Source organism: Microcaecilia unicolor, chromosome 4, assembly GCF_901765095.1.
Source record: "Microcaecilia unicolor chromosome 4, aMicUni1.1, whole genome shotgun sequence".
NCBI lineage: Eukaryota > Metazoa > Chordata > Amphibia > Gymnophiona > Siphonopidae > Microcaecilia > Microcaecilia unicolor.
The window spans coordinates 93,178,406-93,203,333 of NC_044034.1; the positions used below are offsets into that span (position 1 = coordinate 93,178,406).

The 24,928-nt window shown below is 45.8% G+C and overlaps 1 protein-coding gene across 2 annotated transcripts in view; it reads right to left on the bottom strand.

Annotated features, from left to right (window-relative positions):
• FNDC3A (fibronectin type III domain containing 3A) overlaps positions 1–24,928 on the bottom strand; it is a 379,001-nt gene that overhangs the window by 101,027 nt on the left and 253,046 nt on the right. For both annotated transcript variants that reach the window (XM_030200475.1, XM_030200477.1), the window contains one exon: positions 12,871–13,009. In XM_030200475.1, coding sequence (XP_030056335.1) covers positions 12,871–13,009 — 139 coding nt within the window. The remainder of the gene's footprint in view (positions 1–12,870; positions 13,010–24,928) is intronic.

Consider the following 24,928-nt stretch of genomic DNA (forward strand, 5'->3'; position numbering starts at 1 on the left):
GAGGATTGGAAAACACTCCAATCTCCATGGTTCTTTGGAGGACAACTCCAGAAGAAGAGGGAACCAAATCTGACGCAGCCAGAAGGGTGCAATCAGGATCATTGTTCCGTGGTCTTGCTTGAATTTCAGTAAAGTCTTCCCTACTACAGGTATGGAAGGATACGCATACAGAAGGCCTGTCCCCCAATGTAGGAGAAAGGCATCTGACGCTAGTCTGTGGTGGGCCTGAAGCCTGGAACAGAACTGAGGGACCTTGCAACTGATCTGAGTGGCAAAAAGATCCACCGAAGAGGTGCCCCACGCTCGGAAGATATTATGGACTAAGTCCATGTTCAGTGACCACTCGTGAGGTTGCAATATCCTGCTCAACCTGTCGGCCAGACTGTTGTTTATGCCTGCCAGATAAGTGCCTTGGAGAAACATGCTGTGACGATGAGCCCAAAGCCACATCTGGACGGCTTCCTGACACAGAGGGCAAGATCTGGTGCCCCCCTGCTTGTTGGTGTAAAACATAGCAACCTGATTGTCTGTCTGAACTAAGATTACTCGGTTGGATAGCCGATTTCTGAAAGCCTTTAGAGCATTCCAGATCGCTCTTAATTCTAGGAGGTTGATCTGCAGACCTTTTAACTGAAAGGACCAGGCTCCCTGAGTGTGGAGCCCATCTACATGAGCTCCCCACCCCAAGAGAGATGCATACATCGTCAGCTCTTTTCATGGCTAAGGAACTTGGAATGGTCGCCCCAAACTCAAATTGGATTGAATCGTCCACCACTGAAGAGAATTCCGAAAGTCGGACAGTTGGATTACATCCTCTAGACCCCCCGCAGCTTGAAACCACTGGGAAGCTAGGGTACATTGAGCTGATCTCATATGTAGACATGCCATGGGCGTTACATGAACAGTGGAGGCCTTGTGCCCCAGAAGTCTCAATATCTGCCGAGCTGTGACCTGCTGAGACGTTCAAACCATGGACACCAGGGACAGAAGGTTGTCCGCCCTTGCCTTGGGGAGATAAGCTCGAGCTGTCTGAGTGTTCAGCAGAGCTCCAATGAATTCCAATTTTTGGACTGGGGTGAGATTGGACTTGGGATAATTTATGACAAACCTCAGTAGCTCCAGCACCTGAATAGTCATTCAAATAGACTCCAGAGCACCTTCCTTCGAGGTGCTCGTCACCAGCCAATTGTCGAGATAAGGAAACACATGCACTCCCAGTCTGTGTAGCGACACTGCGACTACAGCTAGGCATTTTGTAAACACTCTGGACGCAGACGCCAGGCCAAAAGGCAGTACATGGTACTGAAAGTGCTGTATTCCCAGCCGAAATCGAAGATACTTCCTGTGAGCTGGAAGTATCGAGATGTGTGTGTAAGCATCCTTTAAGTCCAGAGAGCATAAGCCAATCGTTTTCCTGAATCATGGGAAGAAGGGTGCCAAGGGAAACCATCCTGAACTTTTCTTGGATAAGAAATTTGTTCAGGGCCCTTAGGTCTAGGATGGGACACATCCCCCCTGTTTTCTTTTACACAAGAAAGTACCTGGAATAGAATCCCAGCCCTTCTTCCCCTGGAGGAACAGGTTTGACTGCTTGGGCCTGTAGAAGGGTGGAGAGTTCCTCTGCAAGTACCTGCTTGTGCTGGGAGCTGAAGGACTGAGCTCTTGGTGGGCAATTTGGAGGCTTAGAGTCCAGACTGAGATTGTATCCTAACCGGACAATTTGAAGAACCCACCAGTCAGAGTTTACAAGAGGCCACCTTTGGTGAAAAAACATTAACCTCCCCCCAACCGGCAAATCGTCCGGTACGGACACATTTACTGAGGCTATGCTGAACTGGAGCCAGTCAAAAGCCCGTCCCTTAATTTTGCTGGGGAGCCGCAGTGGCCTTAGGCACACGCTGTTGACGAGAACGAGCGCACTGGGACTGAACCTGGGCAGGCTGCTGAGAACCAGGAGTGTACCTACGCCTAGCATAGGAATAGGGAGCACTCCTCTTCCCTCCAAAAAACCTCCTGGATGAGGAGGTAGTAGCAGAAGACGCGCGGCGGGAGAGAGAATCCATAGCATCATTGTGCTTCTTGATGTCAACAAGATCCTCTACTTTCTCACCAAAAAGGTTATCCCTCCGACAAGAAACATCCACCATCCGCTGCTGGACCGAATGATCCAGGTCAGAGACATGCAGCCATGAGAGTCTGCGCATCACTATACCTTGGGCAGCGATCCTGGATGCTACATCAAACGTGTCGGATGTACTCCTGGCCAGGAATTTTCGACACGCCTTCTGCTGCCTGACCACCTGGCAAAAAGGCTTGGCCTGCTCCGGAGGGAGTGCATCAACCAAGCTGGACAGTTGCCTCACCGAGTTCCGCAAGTGGACGCTCGTGAAGAGCTGGTATGTCTGGATCTTGGCAGCGAGCATAGCGGCCTGATACGTCTTCCTCCCAAAAGAGACCAAGGTTCTAGATTCTCTAACTGGGGGCGCTGAGGCATAGTCCCTAGTGCTTTTGGCTCTTTTGAGGGCGGAGTCCACCACCATGGAATTGTGAGGTAGCTGAGACCTCATCAATTCAGGCTCACCGTGGATCCGATATTGGGATTCAGCTTTTTTCGGGATCACGGGATTAGACAGAGGGAACGACCAGTTTTGCATAAGGACTTCCTTCAGTACATTATGCAAAGGAGCCGTTGCAGCCACTCTAGGCGGAGAAGGATAATCCATGACCTCAAGCATCTCAGCCCTGGGTTCATCCTCAACCTCCATAGGGAAAGAAATAGCCACAGCCATTTCCCAGACAAAGGAGGTAAAGGATAGACTCTCCAGAGGAGAAAGTCTCCTTTCTGGTGGAGAGGAAGGTTCAGAGGGAATCCCATAGGACTAGTCAGAAGAAAAGTACCTGGGATCTTCCTCTTCCTCCCACTCATCTTCAGTATCGGACAAAACATCCCTCAGAGCAGTCTGAAATTGAGCCTGCCTTGACGCTGAGGAATGACGTCCTCGATGGCGGTGCTGAAAAGTTGACGCTAGCCTGGACTCCGGTGATGCTTCCTCCACCGACATCAAAGGGGAGTTGACCTGGGTGGCAGGCGGCACCTAGGTCGGAGACCTCACCACACGCAAAGGGCCAGATGCCGCTGCAGCAGACGGTACAGAAGGTGCAAGCACCCCGACACCGAAGCAGACTGGCGTAGCAATCCTTCCAGAAGCTCTGGAAGCAAGGCCCTAATGCGCTCGTAGAGAGCCGCCGTCGGACAAGGCTGCGGGGTCGGTAAAGGTGCCGGTGGCAGAATCTATCGAGGCTTGGGAGCAGGTACCGGGCTGCCAGAAGACCGACGCATCGGTATCTCCTGAATAGAGGGGGAGCGATACTCTCGGCGCAGACGCTTCTCGGATGCTGATTCCCTCGACGCCCCGGAGCTCCCAGCACCGTGCGTTGAAGGAAAACGATGATGGTGCTTCTTCGCCTTCGCTCGACATCCGTCATCAAGACTCCTCGGTACTGACGTGGAATCCTCACGCCTCCTAGAGGCCAGTTCCGATGAAGGTCGGTCCCGGGGGGCCTGCATAGCAGGAGGCCTCGAGGCAGGTGGAGACCCACTCGATGCCTCACTGCTTCCAGCGTGAACTGGTCTTTCAGCAGTCATTACCTCCGTTCCAGACATCGATGCTTCCCTCGATGTCGCCGACCTCGGTACCGATGTCGATGTCAACGTCGAAGGACCGGACCAAGCCCCAAAAAGCTTTTCTCGTTGGGCTTCTTGAGACACTTGGGTCCGTTTCTTCATACGAAGACACAGACTACAAACAGTTGGGCAATGGTTGGGGGGCCCAAGGCACTGGATACACCAGGCATGGGTATCGGTACCTGAGATGGTCCGGGTGCACCAAGTACAACGTTTGAATCTGCTGGGAGTCTTCGATGACATGGAAGGAAAAACGGCTTCGGCAAAATCAAACAACGCGATTGTGCCTGTTAAAAGAAAAAGGCACAAAAATAAGGGGAAAAAGCCTGACCTTGCGGCCTGAAGCTGGCCACGTTGAAAAAGAAAGGAAACTTCAAAAGGGAGAAAAACTAAGAAAAGTAAAGGAACTCTCTACTTTTTTTTTTTCAGAAATGATAATAAAAGGAAAAAAATCGAAAACAAAAAAACGAAGACTCTCCTGGGCCTGTGAGGAACAGTGAAAAACAACATCGCATCTCAATGTGGAGAAAAAACAACTGAGGGAACGCATTCATGCGACAGGTGGGAAATCAGTCCACGCGCTCCAGAATTGCCATCCGATTCCTGGGCCGACACGGAAGTCGACCCACATGTGAAAACAAGCAGCCTGTTTGTCCTCGGAGAACAGATTTTACAATGCTCAAGTTGAGGAGATGACACAAGGAATCCTGGACTGCCTTTCTCTTGAGATTCAACCCACAAGAGGATAACAAAGGTGTCATACAGGACAAGCAAACCTGCGAGTATAGCCATTTTAAATCTCCTCCAAGTCCTACTGATCTGAGGTAATAGGGGTCCACTCCTAAAAATACAGTCTGCTCCACAGCTACATCTTCACTGAGAGAACCCACTGACCTTAACTAAAGACCCTTAGGGGCAGCAGAATGAAATAAGGTGCTGCTGCTCCCCAATCTCTTAGGTCCAAGATAGAAATGCCCCTTCTGTGCAACTGCGGAAGGATGAGAACTGGGAACATCCCCAATCCTTAGCATGGAATCTACTGGCTGATGCCTTACTGGACTGGGACCTGCCCTCCAGAAGGTGTTGGGTGTCTAGAGTCACCTAAATCCTTAATCAACTTTTCAAGATTCTCCTAAAAAAGCAGCTGATCCCCAGACGGGAAGTTTATTCAAACAAGTCTTAGATGAAGAATTAACTAACCAGTTCCCCAACTATAACCAGTAATGGACCACTACTATCAAGGTGACCAACCTAGAGCAAATGCAAATCAAATCAGAGGACTTCAGACAAAAAAAGCTGCCCTTGACTCCAAAAGAATTACCTCCAACAACACTGGTTGTTGATGAACCCAGCATAAAACTGCCTGAGCCATACAACCTCCAAGAGAAGACACCGAAAAGCTGCAGAACTGTTTGAGGAACAACTCTCTTCCAGTTATGAGCAAAACCTCCTTTAATTGAATTGTGGTTCTTTTAGTCACTGCTGTCTCTAGGCATCCACTTTTGGGACATGAAATAATCAGTCCTGATTTGCCTGGAGAAAGGGATACAACTTTCATCAATTTGGAACCCCAGAGGACAAATCTGGGACTTCCCATTTTGCAAACACCATCTATGACAAAGTTCTGAAATGTACAAAACATTTGGCAGGTTTTCTTAAATCCTTCAGGATAGGATCACCAGCAGAGTTCTCCTCCAAAGTTATGCAGATAAAAAGGACAGAGATGACTTGATCAATAAACTGTAACGACTCCTGGTGAAATGTCCCCTGCTTCTGAGGAGAGTTCTCCAGACTCTGGCGAGTAGAGGTCCCCAGGGAAAAGTAATCACCATTCAGACTCTGTTCCTCAAAATTCTTTCACTGAGGGCAAGGGTTGGACTAGTGCTGAGCAGTATCTGGACTCGCCACAAGGAGACCTGGGATGCTAACTATGATCAGAGGGCAAGTCAAGAGGATTCTGGGCCACAATTAGATACTGACATACTCCAGGCTTAGATGCCTCACTCAGGGCAGGGCCTAGAGCCCAGAAAGAGCCTGCCTAAGGCCTAACAGAATTATGGCTCTAGAACAATTGTGGGTCCCCAGGGGCCCTTCCTGTGGGACCAAACACCCACAGCAGGGAGGGGGGGAGTTCCAATCCCAAATGGCGTAGAACATGATCCTCCACAGACCCAATGGAAAGAATCATGGTCTGTACACAAAATGGTCGTTTCTGCTTAAAACTGAGGTATCATGGATGGAAAGGAGGCCTCTCCTGCATGCTGCTGTTCTGGCTCCATGAGATTCATCCAGTGACTCAAAAGCTCCCCTGAAGCTCCTGCATCACATGCAGAGCAGTAGGAGCCAGTAGCTGTACTTAACTGCTAGCCTCCACAAACCCCATAGTATTTGCCTGCTGGCATGCTGTCCAAACCAGTTACAGTTAAAAAAAACCCAAAAAACAAACAACAAAGAACAAAATCCAAAGATACCGCTAAAATTAGCTGCTGCTTCTGGTGGCTTTCCCTTTAAGCTGCAAGAAGACTATGGATTTTCCCAGTTCTTGTTTAGGTAGTGACTGCTGCTGCAGTAATTTAAACTTCTGCCTGACTTCCTGAGGGAAACTTTTTATTTATTTATTTACAGAACCTTATTCTTTTAGCAAGGGAATAGCCCCCCAATCTCTTTTTAAATACTGTAAGGGGGTGGGGGTATTCCCTTTCTGGCAAGGCACCATAGGAAATTATGCCAGAGAGCTTTGCTAGAGAAGGCCCTTGGGCCAAGGCTCAGAGCTATGGAGGGACAATGAACCCCTCCTGGCTCAACTAGAAGGATTATATTCAGACTCCTGGGTTCCTATATCAGTCAGCCTCAACCAATGGACCCAGGCTCTAGTGTGTGCTCAGGGGAGTCAGGTTTGTTATTACAAAAATCCTGCTGCATCAGTCCAACCTGCACTACCTGTCTGAAAACAAATACACACTGACAGGATTGTAGTCATCATTACATTCATCAGTTTTTTCTCTGCCTCTCTATCTGCTGTTAAAGCAAAGTTATTCACCTGTAGCAGGTGTTCTCCGAGGACAGCAGGCCAAGTATTCTCACATGTGGGTGCCATCATCCTAAGGAGCCTGCTGCATATGCTGCTTAGCGCGTATCAGCTAAAGTTCTAGCAGCATCACACCGTGCATGCACAGGTGCCTTCCCGCCTGATGCACGAGCACAGGTCCATCAGTCAGATGATATAGCTGAAGAAGACAATTCCTAGGGGAGGTGGGAGGATATATGTGAGAATAATTGGCCTGCTGTCCTTAGAGCACATCTTCCAACAGGTGAGTAACTTTACTTTCTCTGAGGACAAGTAGGCCAGTTGAATTCTCACATATGGGAAACCCTATCTAGAAAGCTCACTGAAAACACCAATGCTAACACAATAGGGACTCAAAACGTTGAGGTCTTGAAGTCAATTACCCAGAAATTATATACAAACCGGTCGTGAAAGTACAGCCTGGAACAGAACAAAACTGGGCCTAGGAGAGTGGAGTTGGATTCTAGACACCAAACAAATTCTGCAGGACTGTCTGACTGAACCAGCTGTCATGTTCGGTATTCTGCTCAAGGCAATTTTGTGCTGTGAATGTGTGGACTGAAGATCATGTCGCAGACTTGCATATCTCCTCAATGGAGGCTGATTTCAAGTGGGCTACATAACCATGGCTCTGACATTATGAGCCGTGACATGACCCCGAAAAGTCAGCCCAGCCTGAGCATAAGTGAAGGAGATACAATCTGCTAGCCAACTGGAAAGTGTGTGTTTGCAGATGGCTACCCCCATCCAGTTTGGATAAAAAAAAAAAAAGCTGGGTGGACTGTCTATTGGCTTTAGTTCGCTCCAGATAGAAGACTAATGCTCGCTTGCAGTCTAAGGTATGCAGTGCGCTTTCACCAGGATGGGCATGAGGCTTAGGATAAAATGTTGACAGAAAGCCTGACTGATTAAGATGGAACTCAGAAACCACCTTAGAAAGGAACTTACGATGTGTGCGAAGAACTACTCTATCATAAAATCTTGTGTAAGGCGGATCAGCTACTAGGGCCTGAAGCTCACCGAGTCTGTGAGCTGAAGTGACCACCACCAAAAACACAACTTTCCAGGTTGGATACTTCAGATGACAGGAATCAATTGGCTTAAAAGGAGCTTTCATCAGCTAGGTGAGAATGATGTTGAGCTCTCATGACACAATAGGAGGTTTGACTAGGGGCTTTGTCAACAGAAACCTCTTATGAATCGAACTAGAGGCTGTACAAAGATAGGCTCACCCCCTACATGAACGTAAGCATCAATTGCACTGAGGTGTACCCTGACTTGGAGAGGTGCAGAAGGTATTCAAGCAGTTTTTGTGTAGGACAAGTAAGAGGATCTAGGGCCTTAGCCTCACACCAGATGACAAACCTCTTTCATTTAAAAGAACATTGTCTCTTAGTGGAATCTTTCCTGGAAGTGAACAAGATCCCCTCAGGCAGATCAAAGGACCGAAATTCTATGCTTTCAATATCCAAGCCATGAAGGCCAGGGTCTTGAGGTTGGGGTGCTGAAGAGACCCCTTGTTTTGGGAGATGAGGGTCAGAAAACACTCCAATCTCCATAGTTCTTCGGACAATTCCAGAAGAAGTGAGAACAAGATCTGCCTTGGCCAACACGGGGCAATCAGGATCATGGCTCCCCGATTTTGCTTGAGTTTCAGCAAAGTCTTCTTTATGAGAGGTGTTGGAAGATATGCAAACAGAACATCCTCCCTCCAATGTAGGAGAAAGGCATCCGATGCTAGTCTGCCATGTGACTGGAGCTTGCCCCAGAACTGCGGGACTGTTGTTCAGATGAGTGGTAAAAAGATCCACCAAGAGGGTTTCCAAAGTTTTGAAAGATGTCGTAGAATATGCCCATGTTGAGAGACCACGCATGCAGTTGCATCACCCGTCTCAGTCTGTCCATCAGGCTGTTTTCCTTGCCCGTAGGACCATCCCATGAACAGCAGCTCACTGCCACATCACCATTGCCTCCTAACCCTAGGAGTAGGATTCCTTACCTCTCTGCTTGTTCACATAGTACATCACAACCTGGTTGACTGTTTGGATGTGTACAATTTGGTTCTATAACTGATCTCTGAAAGCCTTTAGAGCATTCCATGTGGCCCTTCGCTTCAAGAGATTGATGTGGAGATCAGTTTCACAAGCAGAACATGTCCTTTGGGTGTGAAAAATAAAAAAGGAAGCACACCTTGTGAAGAAAAACAGTCTTTATTAATTCATACAAGCTCCCAGGATTCAAATACAGTTGCCCAACATGGTCATGTTTTGCCAAAATCCAGATGCATCAGGGGCAGAAAAAACAGCTGGTGTAAAACCTCAAATTTCACCAGAACTGGTCAGAAATGTTCCTCCTCCTGGGAGGCAGATATTGCTTATCTTCACAAGGGTTGCCTCCTTTTCTGTTTTCCACATTGGATCTAGTGCACATCTGCCTTGCTGTTTTCTTACTCTTTGGGCATGAAGCCCATTTATATGAGCTCCTCATCCAATGTTGGATGCATCCATTGTTAACACCTTTTGAGGAGATAGAATTTGGAATGATAGTCCCATGGTCAAATCTGGCCAAACTGTCCACCAGAGTATGGATTGAACTAGCTCTGTGGGGAACCGGATGACATCTGCCAGGTTCCCTGTGGCCCGAGACCACTGGGAAGCTAGAGTCCATTAGGCCCCTCTCAAATGGAGGTGAGCCATGGGAGTGACATGCACTGTGGAGGCCATGTGGTATAGTAACCTCAACATCTATCGAGCTGTGACCTGCTGGCTGCTGTGGACCAGTAAGGCGAGTGCAATCAAGGCATCCGCTATCGCTAGGGGTGGGAAGGCACAAGCTTGCACTGTATTGTTGGGTTTCTAAGTATTCCAATTGCTGTACTGGATGCAGGTGGGACTTGGGTTAGTTTATAATGAACCCTGGTAGCTCTAGCACCTGAATAGTTCTCCTGCATGGACTCCTGCACCCACTTTTTACTATGTGATCTTGACCAACCAATCATTCAGAAAGGGAAACATATATATTCCCAGTCTGTGTAGCAATGCTGCAACTACTACTAGGCATTTGGTAAAGTCCCCGAGGGCTGATGCAAGGCCAAAAGGCAGAATGCGATACTTGTAGTGGTGCCTCCCTACTTGAAATCTGACATACTTCCTTTGACTGGGAAGCATCAAAATATTAGTATGGGCATTCTTTAAGTCCAGACAGCATAGACAATCTTTTTTCCTGAATCATTGGGAGGATGCCCAGGGAAATCATCCTGAACTTTTCTTTGACTAGGAATTTGTTCAGGACCCTCAAGTCTAGAATGAGGGAACCCTCCCCTCCATCTTTTTGGACATAAAGAAGTACCTGGAATAGAATCTCTTTCCTTTTTCCCATGGTGGCATGGGTTTGACCTCATTGGTCTGTTAAAGGGCAGAGACTTCCTCTACAAGTGCCTGCTTGTGCTGAGAGCTGATGAATGATACTCTCAGTGGGCAATTTGATGGTTTCTGATCCCAATGAAGTGTGTAACTGAGATGGACTATTTGAAGAACCCACTAGTTGGAGGTTAGAAGGGGCCAACCCCAATAGAAAAAAAATTACAAAGGGAGGGAGGGGGCATGGATTTCATATACTGCCATTCTGTGGGTATAACCAAAGCAGTTTTAATATATTATATGCAGATACTTTATTTGTCCCTAGTGGGCTCACAATCTAAGTTTTTTTGTACCTTGGTTAAGTGATTTGCTCAGGGTCACAAGGAGCTGCCATGGGAACTGAACCGTTCCTCAGGTTCTCAACCCACCACACTAACCATTAGGCTACACCTCTACTCACAAAGACGTGACCTCCTAGCTCTGTGGAAAAGAAAAGACTCATGGACTCGTGCTTGTGTGTCAGCAGGGAAGGTACCCACACATGCACAGTGGAACACAGCTAGAACTTTCCTTAGCTAATATGTGCTAGGCAGCATCTGCATCAGGTTCCATTAGATGATATCACCCACATGTAAGAATACAACTGTCCTGCTTGTTCTCTGAGAAGGGGACATAACTCACTAGTCTGGACTAATCTAGAAGCATAAAGAAAGTGTATTATTTCTTAATGAAGTCGCCTAAATCTTTATATACATATCAGTGCATACTGTAGAATAGCATTAATATAAAATACTATTTTTTTTATATAGCTCCACCTGTAAAAGATAACTTAACAGATAGGGTTACAACTTCTATGCTTAAGCTTTGCCTTGGCTCACACAGCAGAGAATTGCGGGTGGATACCAGATTCTCTAGATAAACATATACGAACATGGCAATTTCCTAACAGCACACGTGAACACAGTTAACATAAGTTATTTGCCACAGGGCCCACTGCACAAGATGGGCCTTGCAGCAAATAAAACATAATGACAGTGTTAGCACATCCTATAAGGAAATGATCTCCCTAAATGAGTTCAGAGTACTGTAAAACAAGGCCTTAAAATTATGCTATCCTTTGTGAAGAGGTACTTACAGGTTTGTCAGGAGCAGTTCTTAAGAGTTAACTTTTAGACAAATAAGGATTAATTATAAGAATAAGGCATAAAAATAAGGTACCAACAGAACACAAACTAACTGGATTAGGAACTGGTTGACGGACAGAAACCAGAGGGTGGTGGTTAATGGAATTCGCTCGGAGGAGGGGAAGATGAGTAGTGGAGTGCCTCAGGGCAGTGGCGTAGGAAGGGTGGGGGGGATGTGGGGCGGTCCGCCCCAGGTGCATGCCGCTGGGGGGTGTCGGCTCCGCTGGTTCACTGCTTTCTGTGCTTCGGAACAGGTTACTTCCTGTTCCGGGGCAGAGAGAGCAGGGAACCAGCGGAGCCGATGCTGCTCCCAGCGACGTGCACTCAGGGTGGAGCGGCCCTCCCGCCCGCCCTCCTTGGTAAGAATGCGCTCCGGGGGGGGGGGGGGGGGGGGTGCGCAGCAGCGAACCGTCCCGGGTGTCAGCCGCCCTCACTACGGGCACTGCCTCAGGGATCGGTGCTGGGGCAGATTCTGTTCAATATGTTTGTGAGTGACATTGTCGAAGGGTTAGAAGGTAAAGTTTGCCTTTTTGCAGACGATACTAAGATTTGCAACAGAGTGGACACCAGGGAGGGAGTGGAAAACATGAAAAAGGATCTGCGGAAGCTAGAAGAATGGTCTAAGGTTTGGTAATTAAAATTCAATGCGAAGAAATGCAAAGTAATGCACTTAGGGAGTAGAAATCCATGGGAGACGTATGTGTTAGGCGGGGAGAGTCTGATAGGTACGGATGGGGAGAGGGATCTTGGGGTGATAGTATCTGAGGATCTGAAGGCAACGAAACAGTGTAACAAGGCGGTGGCCATAGCGAGAAAGTTGCTAGGCTGTATAGAGAGATGTGTGACCAGCAGAAGAAAAGAGGTTTTAATGCCCCTGTATAAGTCGTTGGTGAGGCCCCACCTGGAGTATTGTGTTCAGTTTTGGAGGCCATACCTTGCTAAGGATGTAAAAAGAATTGAAGCGGTGCAAAGAAAAGCTACGAGAATGGTATGGGATTTGCGTTACAAGACGTATGAGAAGAGACTTGCGGACCTGAACATGTATACCCTGGAGGAAAGGAGAAACAGGGGTGATATGATACAAACGTTCAAATATTTGAAAGGTATTAATCTGCAAACCAACCTTTTCCGTAGATGGGAAGGCGGTAGAACTAGAGGACATGATATGAGATTGAAAGGGGGCAGAATCAAGAAAAATGTCAGGAAGTATTTTTTTCACGGAGAGAGCGGTAGATACTTGGAATGCCCTCCCACAGGAGGTGGTGGAGATGAAAATGGTAGCGGAATTCAAGCATGCATGGGATAAACATAAAGGAATCCTGTTCAGAAGGAATGGATGCTCAGAAGTTTAGCCGAGAATGGGAGGCGGGGCTAGTGCTGGGCAAGACTTCTACGGTCTGTGCCCTGAAAATGGCAGATACAAATCAAGGTAAGGTATACACAAGAAGTAGCACATATGAATTTATCTTGTTGGGCAGACTAGATGGACCATGCAGGTCTTTTTCTGCCGTCATCTACTATGTTACTATGCAACTGTGTAATGCTAGATCTATATACACTATATAAACTTCTTACCCCAACTTATCTTGAAATTCTGAGCATGTATTCTTCCTTTAACAAAAGGCTTTGAAGGTGCTCCAGGTTTGTCTGGGCAAGAAGCAAATTCTACTACTTCACTCGGACTGCTTTTGCCTTCAGAGTTATATGCAATAACCTATTAAAAATGTAAAAGAAAAGAAAAGAACAAGTTAAATACATTCTATAAAACAAATGACTATATGCAATACTTTTTAACACTGGTAAGAGAAATTAGTTTTTGAACTCTGCCTCAGTAACAAAACAATGTATGAAAATTTATTGAATAGGATCTTTATAAAGTACTGCAATTCTTGACTGTAACAAAGAAAAAGAAGTATTATCAGTAACAGTGCTTCACAACCTTCAAATCTTTGTTTTTATTTCAATGCATATTTCTGAGTTGGCTTGATTCTTTCACGATATATAAATTATAACAAACCAGCAGACTCTAGTAAAGTACATCCTCTCTTTCCATAAAATCCTGCCTCTTGCCCTCCTCTGATATTTATATTTAAATAATTTATATTCTGATCTAAAATTTTAGGCGGGTTAAAAAAATAAACACACACAGTCAACAAAATATCTGTACATTAAAATCAATTTTTTTATCAATAAAATTTTAACATTTTACATAAAGTAATCCAATTTAACATAAAATTGACAAATGTTTTTAAGACAGAAAATATCAACTAGATGCCAATATGTCAATATCAAACCAAACTGCCTTCTCTTCCTACCTCCTTGTGTGATCCTTTCTGCATAATCCCCTACCTCCACCTGTGTGATCTTTCACCTCGATCCATTGTATCCTCTCTCATCTCACACAGAAACCCTCCCCATTTCCTCCATGTACCTTTTTTCCCCACCCTACATTTCTCTCTTTCACTTCTTACTTTCTTATGTTTCCATTCCATCTTCTCTTTCACCAAGTCTACTGCTTTTCCATCTCCTCTCACCTCCTACTACAATCTTTCTTTCTCCACCCCTTCTGTGCAAACCATTTCTCCCACACATCTGAAGCCCTCATCACTGTGGCTCGCTTTCACGTTCATTCCCTTTCCCTTCATTCTATGCAATTCTCTCCATTTCATATTCATCCCCACCTCATGCAATCCTCTTTTAACCAAAAACATGCATACTCCTCTTGCACTGTGACAACTGTGTGAAGTTGCATTTATAAAGAACTAGAAAATAAACAGAGAATGGCAAAAAAAAAAGGGTAAAGGGGATGGAACAATTCCCTTATGAAGAAAGGCTAAATAGGTTAGGGCTGTTCAGCTTTGAGAAGATGACAAAGGATATCACACAAATTTCTAAAATCATGAGTGGGATGGAAGAAATTAATAGGGAATGATTATTTACTCCTTCAAACAGTACTAGTACTAGGGGGTACTCCATAAAATTAAAAAGGTAACAGATTTAAAACAAACTGGAGAAAATATACATTTTTTTTCATATAGCAATCAATCCAGCTGTGGAATTTGTTGCTGAAGATGAGTCAGGGTATCTAGCATAGTTGGGTTTAAAGGGAGTTTAAGTTCCTAGCAGAAAAATCCAGAAACAATTACTAACAAATCAGCTTTGGGAAAAACACTGCATATCCTAGGGATTAGAACTGCAAGGAATTTACCAGTTACTTCCTAGTGATCCAGACTAGCTAGCCACTGTAGGAGACAGAAGGCTGGGCTCTACAGGCACTAGATCTGACTTGGCATAGCATATCTTATGTTCTACTACTTACTACTACTTATCATTTCTAAAGCGCTACTAGACGTACGCAGCGCTGTACACTTGAACATGAAGAGACAGTCCCTGCTCGAGAGAGCTTACAATCTAATTAGGACAGACAAACAGCACAAACAAGAGATAAGGGAATATTAAAGTGAGGATGATGAAATAAGTAAGGGTTAGGAGTTAAAAGCAGCATCAAAAAGATGGGCTTTTAGCTTAGATTTGAAGACAGCCAGAGATGGAGCTTGACGTACCGGCTCAGGAACTCTATTCCAGGCATATGGTGCAGCAAGATAAAAGGAACGGAGTCTGGAGTTAGCAGTGGAGGAGAAGAGTGCAGATAAGAGAGATTTACCCAGAGAACGGAGTTCCCGGAAAGGAATGTAGGGAGAGATGAGAGTGGAGAGGTACTGAGGAGCTGCAGAGTGAATGCACTTATAGGTCAATAAGAGGAGTTTGAACTGTATGCGGAAACGGATAGGAAGCCAGTGAAGTGACTTGAGGAGAGGGCTAATATGAGCATAACAACACTGGCGGAGTATTAGTCGTGCAGCAGAATTCTGAACAGATTGAAGAGGAGAGAGATGGCTAAGTGGGAGGCCTGTGAGAAGCAAGCTGCAATAGTCTAGTTTAAATCTTTTTATTAACAAAAGAAAGATAAGACAAACAGACATGAAACTTCCAGATAAATTCAAATCGTAACCATCATGCCTTCCTTATACAACAAGCATAATTTTCTTTTGTTCCCCCCTCCCCCCTTCTTCCTAAACAATCATTTTTAAAGAGTTACTTCTTCCAAACTTTATTTTAAATGCAAATACAGAACACGTATAGAATACATCCATAACACATTTTACATCTTATCATTATCCCCCCTTTCCCTTCCCCCCTCCTCCTCTCCCTTCCTTCTCTTAGAGGTCTCCTGCACATGTGATTTATGTAATTAATATTGCCGTTCTGGGTGTATCCGGGTTTATAAATTGAATCTATAGCGCTGGTACCACTAACTGTGGGGCGTCTAGTTCGATCCCTGCCTTAGCTCTCCAGGTCTTATAACTGTCCCATACCTTATGGAATTGTATCATCCGGCCATTCTTCATTGCTGTTAGTAAGTTGCAATAGTCTAAGCGAGAGGTGATAAGAGTGTGGATGAGGGTTCTGGTAGTGTGCTCAGAAAGGTGTTATGATCGTGGTCAGAACCCCTCTCAAACTTACCTTTTTCCTGGGGGTCAGCTTCTTAGCTGGCTTCTGTTTCTTTTGTCTGTCTTTTCTGAGCTAGCTCTCTCTCTCTCTATGCTGGCAGCTTCCAGCAGCACGACTCTAATTGTTTCACTTTACTACAGCTGTGTGTGTGGACTGAGTTAGTTCTACCTCTCTTTGGGTGTACTGGCTTCAAGAGCTTCACGGTGCTGCATTGGTGTGGGTTGGGCCTCTCGGGGTTTCAGTGTGCTGTCTGCCTGGCTCTAGGGAGTGTGACATCATCTGGGAGGGCCTTGATAAGGAAGTGGTGTTCTTCCCTTCGGGGCCTTTGCAACGTTTGCTTGAGGTAGGGTGGTGCAGTGTGCACTTCTGACTTTGTGTCTAGTTTCCCTGCTTGCTTTTGCTAAAGGTCCAGGTTAGTGTTAGTGCAGTGTGCACTTTGATTCGTGTTTAGCTTCCCTGCTTGTTTCCTTGTGGCTCCCCTGCTCCCCTGTTAGTTTCTGTTACTAGCACTTCTGTAGGGTTAGTGCTTGGTTAGTTTAGTGCTGTGGGGCACAGCTGTAGCTTGGTGTTTAGGAAGCACCTTTGCTAGTTTTTGTGTTTTTTCTTCCTTGTTTTTCCCTTGTGGCTCCCCGGTGTCCCTTTTAGTGCTAGGAGCACTTCTGGTTGTTTGGTGCATAGGAGCACCTTAGTTAGTTTAGAGTTGTAGAGCACTGCTTGTAGCTTGGTGCTTAGTAGCACCTGTGTTAGCTTTGTGTTTAGTTCCCTGCTCTGTTAGTTTAGGGCTTAGGAAGTCCCTTTGTTGAGCAGGGCTTAGGAGCACCCCTGGTAGGATAGGGCTTAGGTTTGTCAGTTTAGCACTTCAGTTAGTTGAGTACCTGGAGCACTCCTGCTTCAGCTTGTTCTAGTCCCGGTCCCTGTGTCATCCTGTATCCGGTAAGTCCTGCCGGCCACTCGAACCCAGGGGCTCAACCCTTGGGGGGCAGTGGCTAAGTGCAGGTGAAGCTGTACGGACTAGTCCAGTGTGCTCCAGTCCTGTGTTCTCCAGTCCGGGGGATTCCAGTCCTGTGTTCTCCAGTCTGGGGGATTCCAGTCCAGTGTTCCAGTCCAGTGTCCTCCAGTCCAGGGGATTCCAGTCCAGTGTTCCAGTCCTGTGTCCTCCAATCCGGGGGATTCCAGTCCGTGTGTTCCGGCTCGCTGGGCGGTGCCTGCAGTCCCTGCCGTTGCCAGGGTGCTTGCCCAGCATTGGTTGGTGGGTTTTGCCTGCTGCTGTCGCTCCTCGTCAGCAGCCCAAGGTTCATATTTGCTCCAGAGCCCGGCCCTGCGGGCTCTGAACCTGAGAACCTGACAAAAGGAAAGGGTGAATTTTGCTGATATTATAGAGAAAGAAACGAAAGGTTTTAGCAGTCTGCTGAATATGTGCAGAGAAGGAGAGGGATAAGTCAAAGATGACCCCAAGGTTACGAGCTGATGAGACAGGAAGGATGAGAGTGTTATCCACAGAAACAGAGAATGGGGGAGGAGGAGAGGTTGGTTTATGGGGGAAAGATGAGAAGCTCAGTCTTGGTCATGTTTAGTTTCAGATGGCGCTGAGACATCCAGGTAGCAATGTCAGACAGGCAGGCTGATACTTTGGCCTGGACTTTGGCTGAGATTTCTGGTGTGGAGAGGTAGATTTGGGAGTCATCAGCATAAAGATGATACTGAAAACCATGGGATGAGATTAGAGTACCAAGGGAAGAAGTATAGATGGAGAAAAGAAGAGGTCCCAGGAAAGATCCCTGAGGTACACCAACTGACAGTGGGATAGAAGTAGAGGAGGATCCACTAGAGTATACACTAAAGGTACGCTGGGAGAGATAAGAAGAAAACCAGGAAAGAACAGAGCCCTGAAATCCAAGTGAGGACAGCATATCAAGGACTAGGCTGTGATCAACAGTGTCAAAAGCAGCAGATAGATCGAGAAGGATGAGGATAGAATAGAGACCTTTGGATCTGGCCAGGAACAGATCATTGGAGACTTTAGCAAGCGCTGTTTCAGTTGAATGAAGGGGTGAAAAGCCAGATTGAAGTGGATCAAGAATAGCTTGAGATGAAAGAAAGTCAAGGCAATGGCGGTGAACAGCACATTCAAGTATCTTGGATAGGAAAGTGAGGAGGGAGATGGGGCGATAGTTGGAAGGATAGGTAGGGTCCAATGAAGGTTTTTTAAGGAGTGGTGTGACTACGGCATGTTTGAAGGTATCAGGAACAGTCGCAGTGGACAGTGAAAGATTGAGGATATGACAGATAAAAGGGATGACAGTAGGAGAGAGAATGTTAAGTAGATGGGTGGGAATAGGATCAGAGGAAAAGGTAGTTTCGAGGAGGAAATAAGATGTGTAGTTTCCTCTTCAGTGATTTCAGAAAAGGAAGAAAAGGAGGCAGGGGTTTGAGGGTTGAGAGAATGGACTAAGGGAAGGAGAGATGGAGGTCACCTGGTTGAGAATTCAAGTTTAATCTTGTGAACCTTATCATGAAAGAACTGAGCCAGAGTCTGGGGGGAAAGTGAGGGGGGGTGTTTCACCATGTTCTGATGTTTCACGATTACCCTCACAATCCCCTCCCTTTTTTATCTTTGTCTGCATAATCCTCTCCCTTCAGTAGACAGGAAAGTGGTCTAACCACCTCTGCTAGCCGGCTTTACTTTGAGGTTTGAATATGGGTTCTAGCAGGTTCCACAAGACTAATGGGCCCTACATGTTTAATCTTTAGATTGAAACCAGTCCACAGATAAGGCAAACATAAGAAAAAAATGATACACATGTCCTGTCAGTAAGGGTGAGAGGACTGCATGGCATATCAGAACTCTACAGTGTACTATGGCACATGAACTGTGAAATACTGATATATAAAATTTATTTATTTATTTATTGCATTTGTATCCCACACTTTCCCACCTATTTGCAGGCTCAATGTGGCTTACAGAGTTTTATTATGACATAGTCATTCCAGAATATCAGATACAATTGGAATGTATAAAGACTGAATAAGGAGCGAGAGAAAGTTGTTAGGCAGGTTAGTATAGAAGGTGGGTTTTTATAACTGGATGGGTTGGGTGGTAGTCGGTTCTCTTTGTAGGCCTTGTTAAAGAGGTGAGTCTTCAGAGATTTGCGAAAGTTAGTTATTTCGTCAATAGTTTTCAGGGCTGTACGTAATGCGTTCCACAACTGCGTGCTCATGTAAGAGAAGGTAGTGGCATGTGTCAGCTTGTATTTTAGTCCTTTACAGCTGGGGAAGTGCAGATTGAGATATTTGCGGGATGATCTTATAGCGTTCCTAGGAGGTAGATCCACGAGGTTTAGCATGTAGATTGGAGCGTCTGCGTGAATGATTTTGTGTACAATCGTGCAGATCTTGAACGCAATGCGTTCCTTGAGTGGGAGCCAGTGAAGTTTCTCTCTTAGGGGTTTTGCACTTTCATATTTAGTTTTTCCAAATATGAGTCTGGCGGCGGTATTCTGGGCTGTCTGGAGTTTCCTGATAGTTTGTTCCTTGCAGCCAGCGTACAGTGCATTGCAGTAGTCCAGATGACTTATTACCATTGATTGTACCAGGGTACGGAAGAATTAATATTTATATGCTTGATAAGGAAAGATTTAAATTATCTTATCAGAAACCACACAGAGTAATTATATTAACTCAGGAAGAATCTGGGCTGATCCACAGTTGGTGCAAGCACCCTCGACACCTGAGTGGACTGCAACTGCAGAATCTGCGCCAGCTCCTCCCTGATCATGGCTTGGAACCACTCATGAAAAGCAAGCATTGGCAAAGCTGGGGGAGCTGGAAAAGAGGCAGCCTGAGAAGGTATCGGTGCAGAACCGGAAGTGGGGTCCTCGCTGCCCAGAGACTTCAGCACCTCTTCCAAACAGGGGGAGCAGGGCTTCTCGGCTACCATCGTTGCTGATGCCCCAGAGCTTCCAGAACCAAGCTTCGATGAGGATCAATATTTATACTTCCCCAGCTTCCCCTGATGTACACCATCGTAGTCCTTTGGTGCCAACAAGGATTACGTCGAACCTGTACATGCCCTCAATCCTGGGGCCTACTTTCAGCACCCGATCTCGAAAGAGGTGGCGATCTTTTCGATGCCGGTGAACTCCCAGTGGCAGCTGAAGTCTTAACAGTCATCTAGGTCGGAGGAAAGGAAGGAGCCCAGTGAAGGGAAGAGCCAGTTTCTAGAGGCAAGAGAGGGTTTCCCTGGGAGGGAGCTACAACCCACACCTGCCCAAAGGAAAAGGGATTTCTCCCAGAGTACTTTGAAGGAGAAGGAAGCCTACAGCACGTGGAATTCAGGAAGAGGTAGAAGGTTAGTACTAAGAGCGAGGAAGGAATCATAGTCCTTTTAGCTGGCTGGAGTGTGGACCCACAGTTTTCCCTGAGAGCCCAGTAAGATAGTGGGAGAAGTGCAGCTAGCTAGGTGTGTGCTGAAGTAGGGCTCAGAAAGCTGATAGACCTTATCTACATCAGTCAGGCAACCCACCTTCTGAGTTGGGATAAGGGTGGTGTTTGGGGCTGAAACCTGATTAACTGGCAGAAGGCCACCCAGTTCCTAGGTGGGAAAAAGGAACTGGGAGAGAAAGGGCTGAAGGCTAGAAAGTTAAGAACCCTGCCCATGTAAAATGAAGTATTTGTTGGGTGGAAGTAAAAAAAACAGGAGTGAACAGTGAGGCAGCCTGTCTAATTAGCTTGTCCACCTGGGAAGCCCTCAGCTGGGTGTTAGTTTGGAAGGGGGACAGAAGAAACCCTGTGTATATATGTAATTGAAAGGGGCAACATAAGCCAAGGTACTGTAATAGAAATGCTCTTATGTTAAAAAAAGTAAAGTTGTTTTATTTCAGTTTGGTCCTGTTGTGGGAAATAATAGTGTTAATTGGCTTAAAGAAGTGTGGACTTGCCAGGTCTGTGGAAACTTGGATCCAGAATACAGAGGTCTTTAGCACCAGAGCCACCCCTGTCATAAATTGTGGCCAGTAGGGGAGTTTGAAGTGTTGCCTGAGGAGCACTGTGGTCTGGAGTCTGAAGGGCCCATCACAATATTCACTGTGAGTATCCTGAAAACCTGACTGGCTGGGGTGCCTCCAGGACTGGGTTTGGGAACCACTGACTTGTGAGATTGTTGTGCCAATCAACCAGCAGATGCAGAGAAAGAACTGAAAACTGAGCCGAGACGTATCTCTCTTAGCATCCAGTCCAGCTCCTCAGTATTTACGTGGACAAACAGTAAGGAGAAATTCAGAATAAACACAACAACCTTTAAACAACTCGCTAACCTAACACTAATCAGATGAGGAAACATGTATGGACCACTCTGGACAACTTGTAGAGAACAAGAGATATGCAGAAAGCACCATGCAAGGTGAGTGTCATTATTTGACCCATATCAGAAACCTCAAGCGAACCTCTGGACTAGTGGGAAGGACTAATGGAAAGAAAATTATCAGGTAAGACCTAATTTCTCTTTCGATTACATAGAGTCCCATTATTCCAGATGTTCAAAAGCAAGCCCTAGAGTGGGTGGAATCCTGGCACCACTGCCCTGAGGACTAAAGCCCCATAACTGGCTTCCAAGCATGCCACAATATCCAACCTGTAGTGCTTGGAAAAGGTATGCAGTGTTGACCCTGTCGTTGCCTTGCAAATATCCGCCAGAGGCAGTAAGGTATGTCTCTGCCCAGCATGTCATACTATGCCTCGTATAATGAGCTCGCAAGACCTGAGGAGCCTGCTTCCCCACAGGCAAATAAGCTGATGCTATAGTCTCCTTCAGCCAGCTAACAATTGTGGGCTTAGAAGCCATGAGGTCAAGCTTCTATTTACCAAAAAGCACAAACAGTCTGAATGATTTGTGAAACTTATTCATGTCTTCTAGATATCTAAAGAGAACTCTACACACATCGAGAAGCTTCAAGGAAGATTATTGAGCCTTTTTGACTTCTGCGAAAAAACACGGAAGCTCCACGGATTGGTTGAGATAGAATGCTGAAACCACTCTCGGAAGAAAAAAGGAACTGTGTATAGAGAGAGCCCTACCTCTAAAAAGCAGAGAAAGGTATTCTGACAAGAGATAGCCTGAAGCTCCAAAACCCTATGTGTCAACGCAATAGCCACCAAGAATGCTGTCTTTAGAGTAAAATCTTCCAAGGAGGCCTTCCAGAGTGGCTCAAATGGAGGCTTCTAAAGAGCTCATACTACACCTAAAACTGTAATCTAAATGTTTGCTATACATTTGCCATCTAATAGCTTAGCATTTTTGTCTAATCTAGGCAGAATACCATCATTGATGTACTGTATCGCAGAATTCTCATTTGATAATTAATGCATGAGGTTAACACTGCCTAATACTGACATTGCTTAATGTTCACACATAATTTCATTCACTAATTCCCTCAAGCACAACCAAGCACCATGAACCACAGCCAACATGAACACCAACAAATTACTTATGATAATTTACTTCCTTCCCCTAATCTATCACGCATGGACCACCCCCAATTTAAACAATCTACCCACAATACACAAACCCTACAGACAATTTATTTACCACTCATCAGACCAAAAGAACAACAATCAACTAAAAGGAAGAACAAATACACACGGACGTAACCAACAGGAAAGAAAAAAGAAACAACAAAACCAGATACCAAGAAAATAGACAATTATTAAAAATCAACACATCTACGCCCCAAACCGAGAAGGGTGCAATTAGGAGAGATTTGCCTAGTGAACGGAGTTCCTGGGAAGGAGTGTAGGGAGAGATGAGGGTGGAGAGGTAGTGGAGGGTGGAAGCACCCTTCTCCTCCATCGCTAACTCTAGACTCCGTTCCTTTTATCTTGCCGCACCTTATGCCTGGAATAGACTCTTCCTGAGCCATTACGTCACGCTCCATCCCTGGCCGCCTTCAAATCCGGGCTAAAGGCCTACCTGTTTGATGCTGCTTTTAATTCCTAACTTGTCACCTGTTCGTAACCTTTATCTTGTCTTCCTCTCTTCAATAGTCCACTTTCCCTATGTGTCCTATCTGTCTGTCCTACCCGTATCCCTTATTTGTCCTGTCTGTCTATATGAAACATTGGTGTGCCTGGAAGTGGAACTTCTGGTCATACTGCTGACAACCAGACCGGTACAGTCTGCTGTCTCAAAATCAAGAGCCCCTGAAGACAGATGACCAAAGGCTTTCGGAGTATCCTCTGGCAACCGCTCTGGCTTCATTTCCCCCAGTTCTTTCACCAAATAGCAAAGTAAACTAGATGTGACTTTGATGCTGCATCCGCCACCCGATGCTGCAACCAGAAATGCTGATGTGCCACGACAACCAAAGATATACTGTGGGCTGTAACTGGTAACATGTCATAACTAACATCCAAGGAGGCCAACCCCACTTCCAGCTGGGTGTTATGGCACCTGTCTTGTGTTGCTGATTGCTGACGCCACTTTGGAGTGCTCTTGCCACGAATGAGCTGCACACTGTCACTTGAAAGGTCCAAAGAGGCTACTTCAAAGGTTTGTTTCAGTGAGCCTTCCACCTCTTTTAGGTGTTTTAGGGCAATGCCCTCTTTCCCCCAGCAGGTGGTCTTTTTAGTCACTGCCATAACAAGAGAGCCCACCCTGGGAAGGTACAATTTAATTTTCTCCTCCTGAACTAAGCGCTAAAGGTAAGCAATGGCTCTTCTTACTCTCAGCCCTGCATCCAGTGAGACTCATTCTGCTGTAATCACGTCCTGTCTGGATGCATCAGAAAGACCTTAGAAGGACCTCTAAGCCCTCTCAAAATTCACAAAGATGGAACTCCTGATGCCAAAGCATAAGGCTCCTCAATGAAAAGCACTGCCAGTGTCTCAGAAATAAGAGTACTGAGCTTCTCCTTATGAAACAACCTCAGTACTTTCGGATCATTCCCCTTCTCAAGAGGGAGCTCTTCCTCTAATGGCTCCTTCCATAAAGGCTCCACTGAATAGTCGAGGCCTCAACAAATAAGGAGGGAGAAGCAGACACACCCTCATCTGTCCACTCCTGGAGGTCTAAGCAAGATCTCTTAGGAGCCAGAAGGGGCAGAGGGGAGAGAAACTGGCGCACCTTGCAGCAACTCTGACTGTCCCTTCTTCAGTAAATAGGCTGGTGTAAGAGCAACATAAACTCTGGAAAAAAGAAAGATCCTGATGCAGCTGAATGCTATGTTGGGCCCCGAGGCTGCTCCTGTCAGTTGGCTCCAACAAAACTGTGCCCGTTCCCCTGCTCTCCTGCATTAAACTGTGCACTGGCCCTGCTGGAGAGCCCGAAAGACTCCACCATATTCAGATGCTGCACCGAATCCAAGAGGTGCAGCTCCTGACCATTTCCTCCTAATCCCGTGGGATTCCCGGCTTCAATGCACTGTAACGCCCTGGCACCGGCCTGCGAGCCACACCGGGAACACCACTTAACTGCCTCTGTGGGAGTTGCCGTTCACCCAAATGTCACAAGCATGGCGCACGTGTCCTAAGTGATGAGTCAGGATCCCTTCCCTGCACCAAATAGAATTTGCAAGAACTCCAAGTGGTTATGTTTAAATCTCTTTATTATTATACATTTTATACAAGCATATCACTTGCAAAAGAAAAATTCCACTATGGTAATAATTCTAAGGAAATTATCTGTACACAAATTAAATAATTCTATGGTTTCATATAAGTCCACTACCAGAGTCCAATAGTCCTATAAAGGAGACAAAGGAAAATAATCTTTACATCAAATTGAGTTTCAGACACGTTTCTATTCGGTTTTTTCTTATATAAGAGCTCTTCTAGCTGTTATAAAGGAGGACAATTGGTCAGGATCAAAATATACCTATTTCACTGACTGGTAGGAAATTAAACATTTACATGGGTATTTAAGATAAAATGTTGCTCCCATTTGGAGTACCTCCTGCTTCATTTGCAAAAAGTTTTTCCGTCGCCTTTGCGTTTCCCTCGCTAGATCTGGAAAAACATGCGTTTGCAAACCACAAAAAATTTTATCTTTCTTCTGAAAGAATTTTTTTTAAGATGCAGATCTTGTCAGAGGGTAACGCTACTGTAGCCAACAAAGTAGTAGCTGTTATTT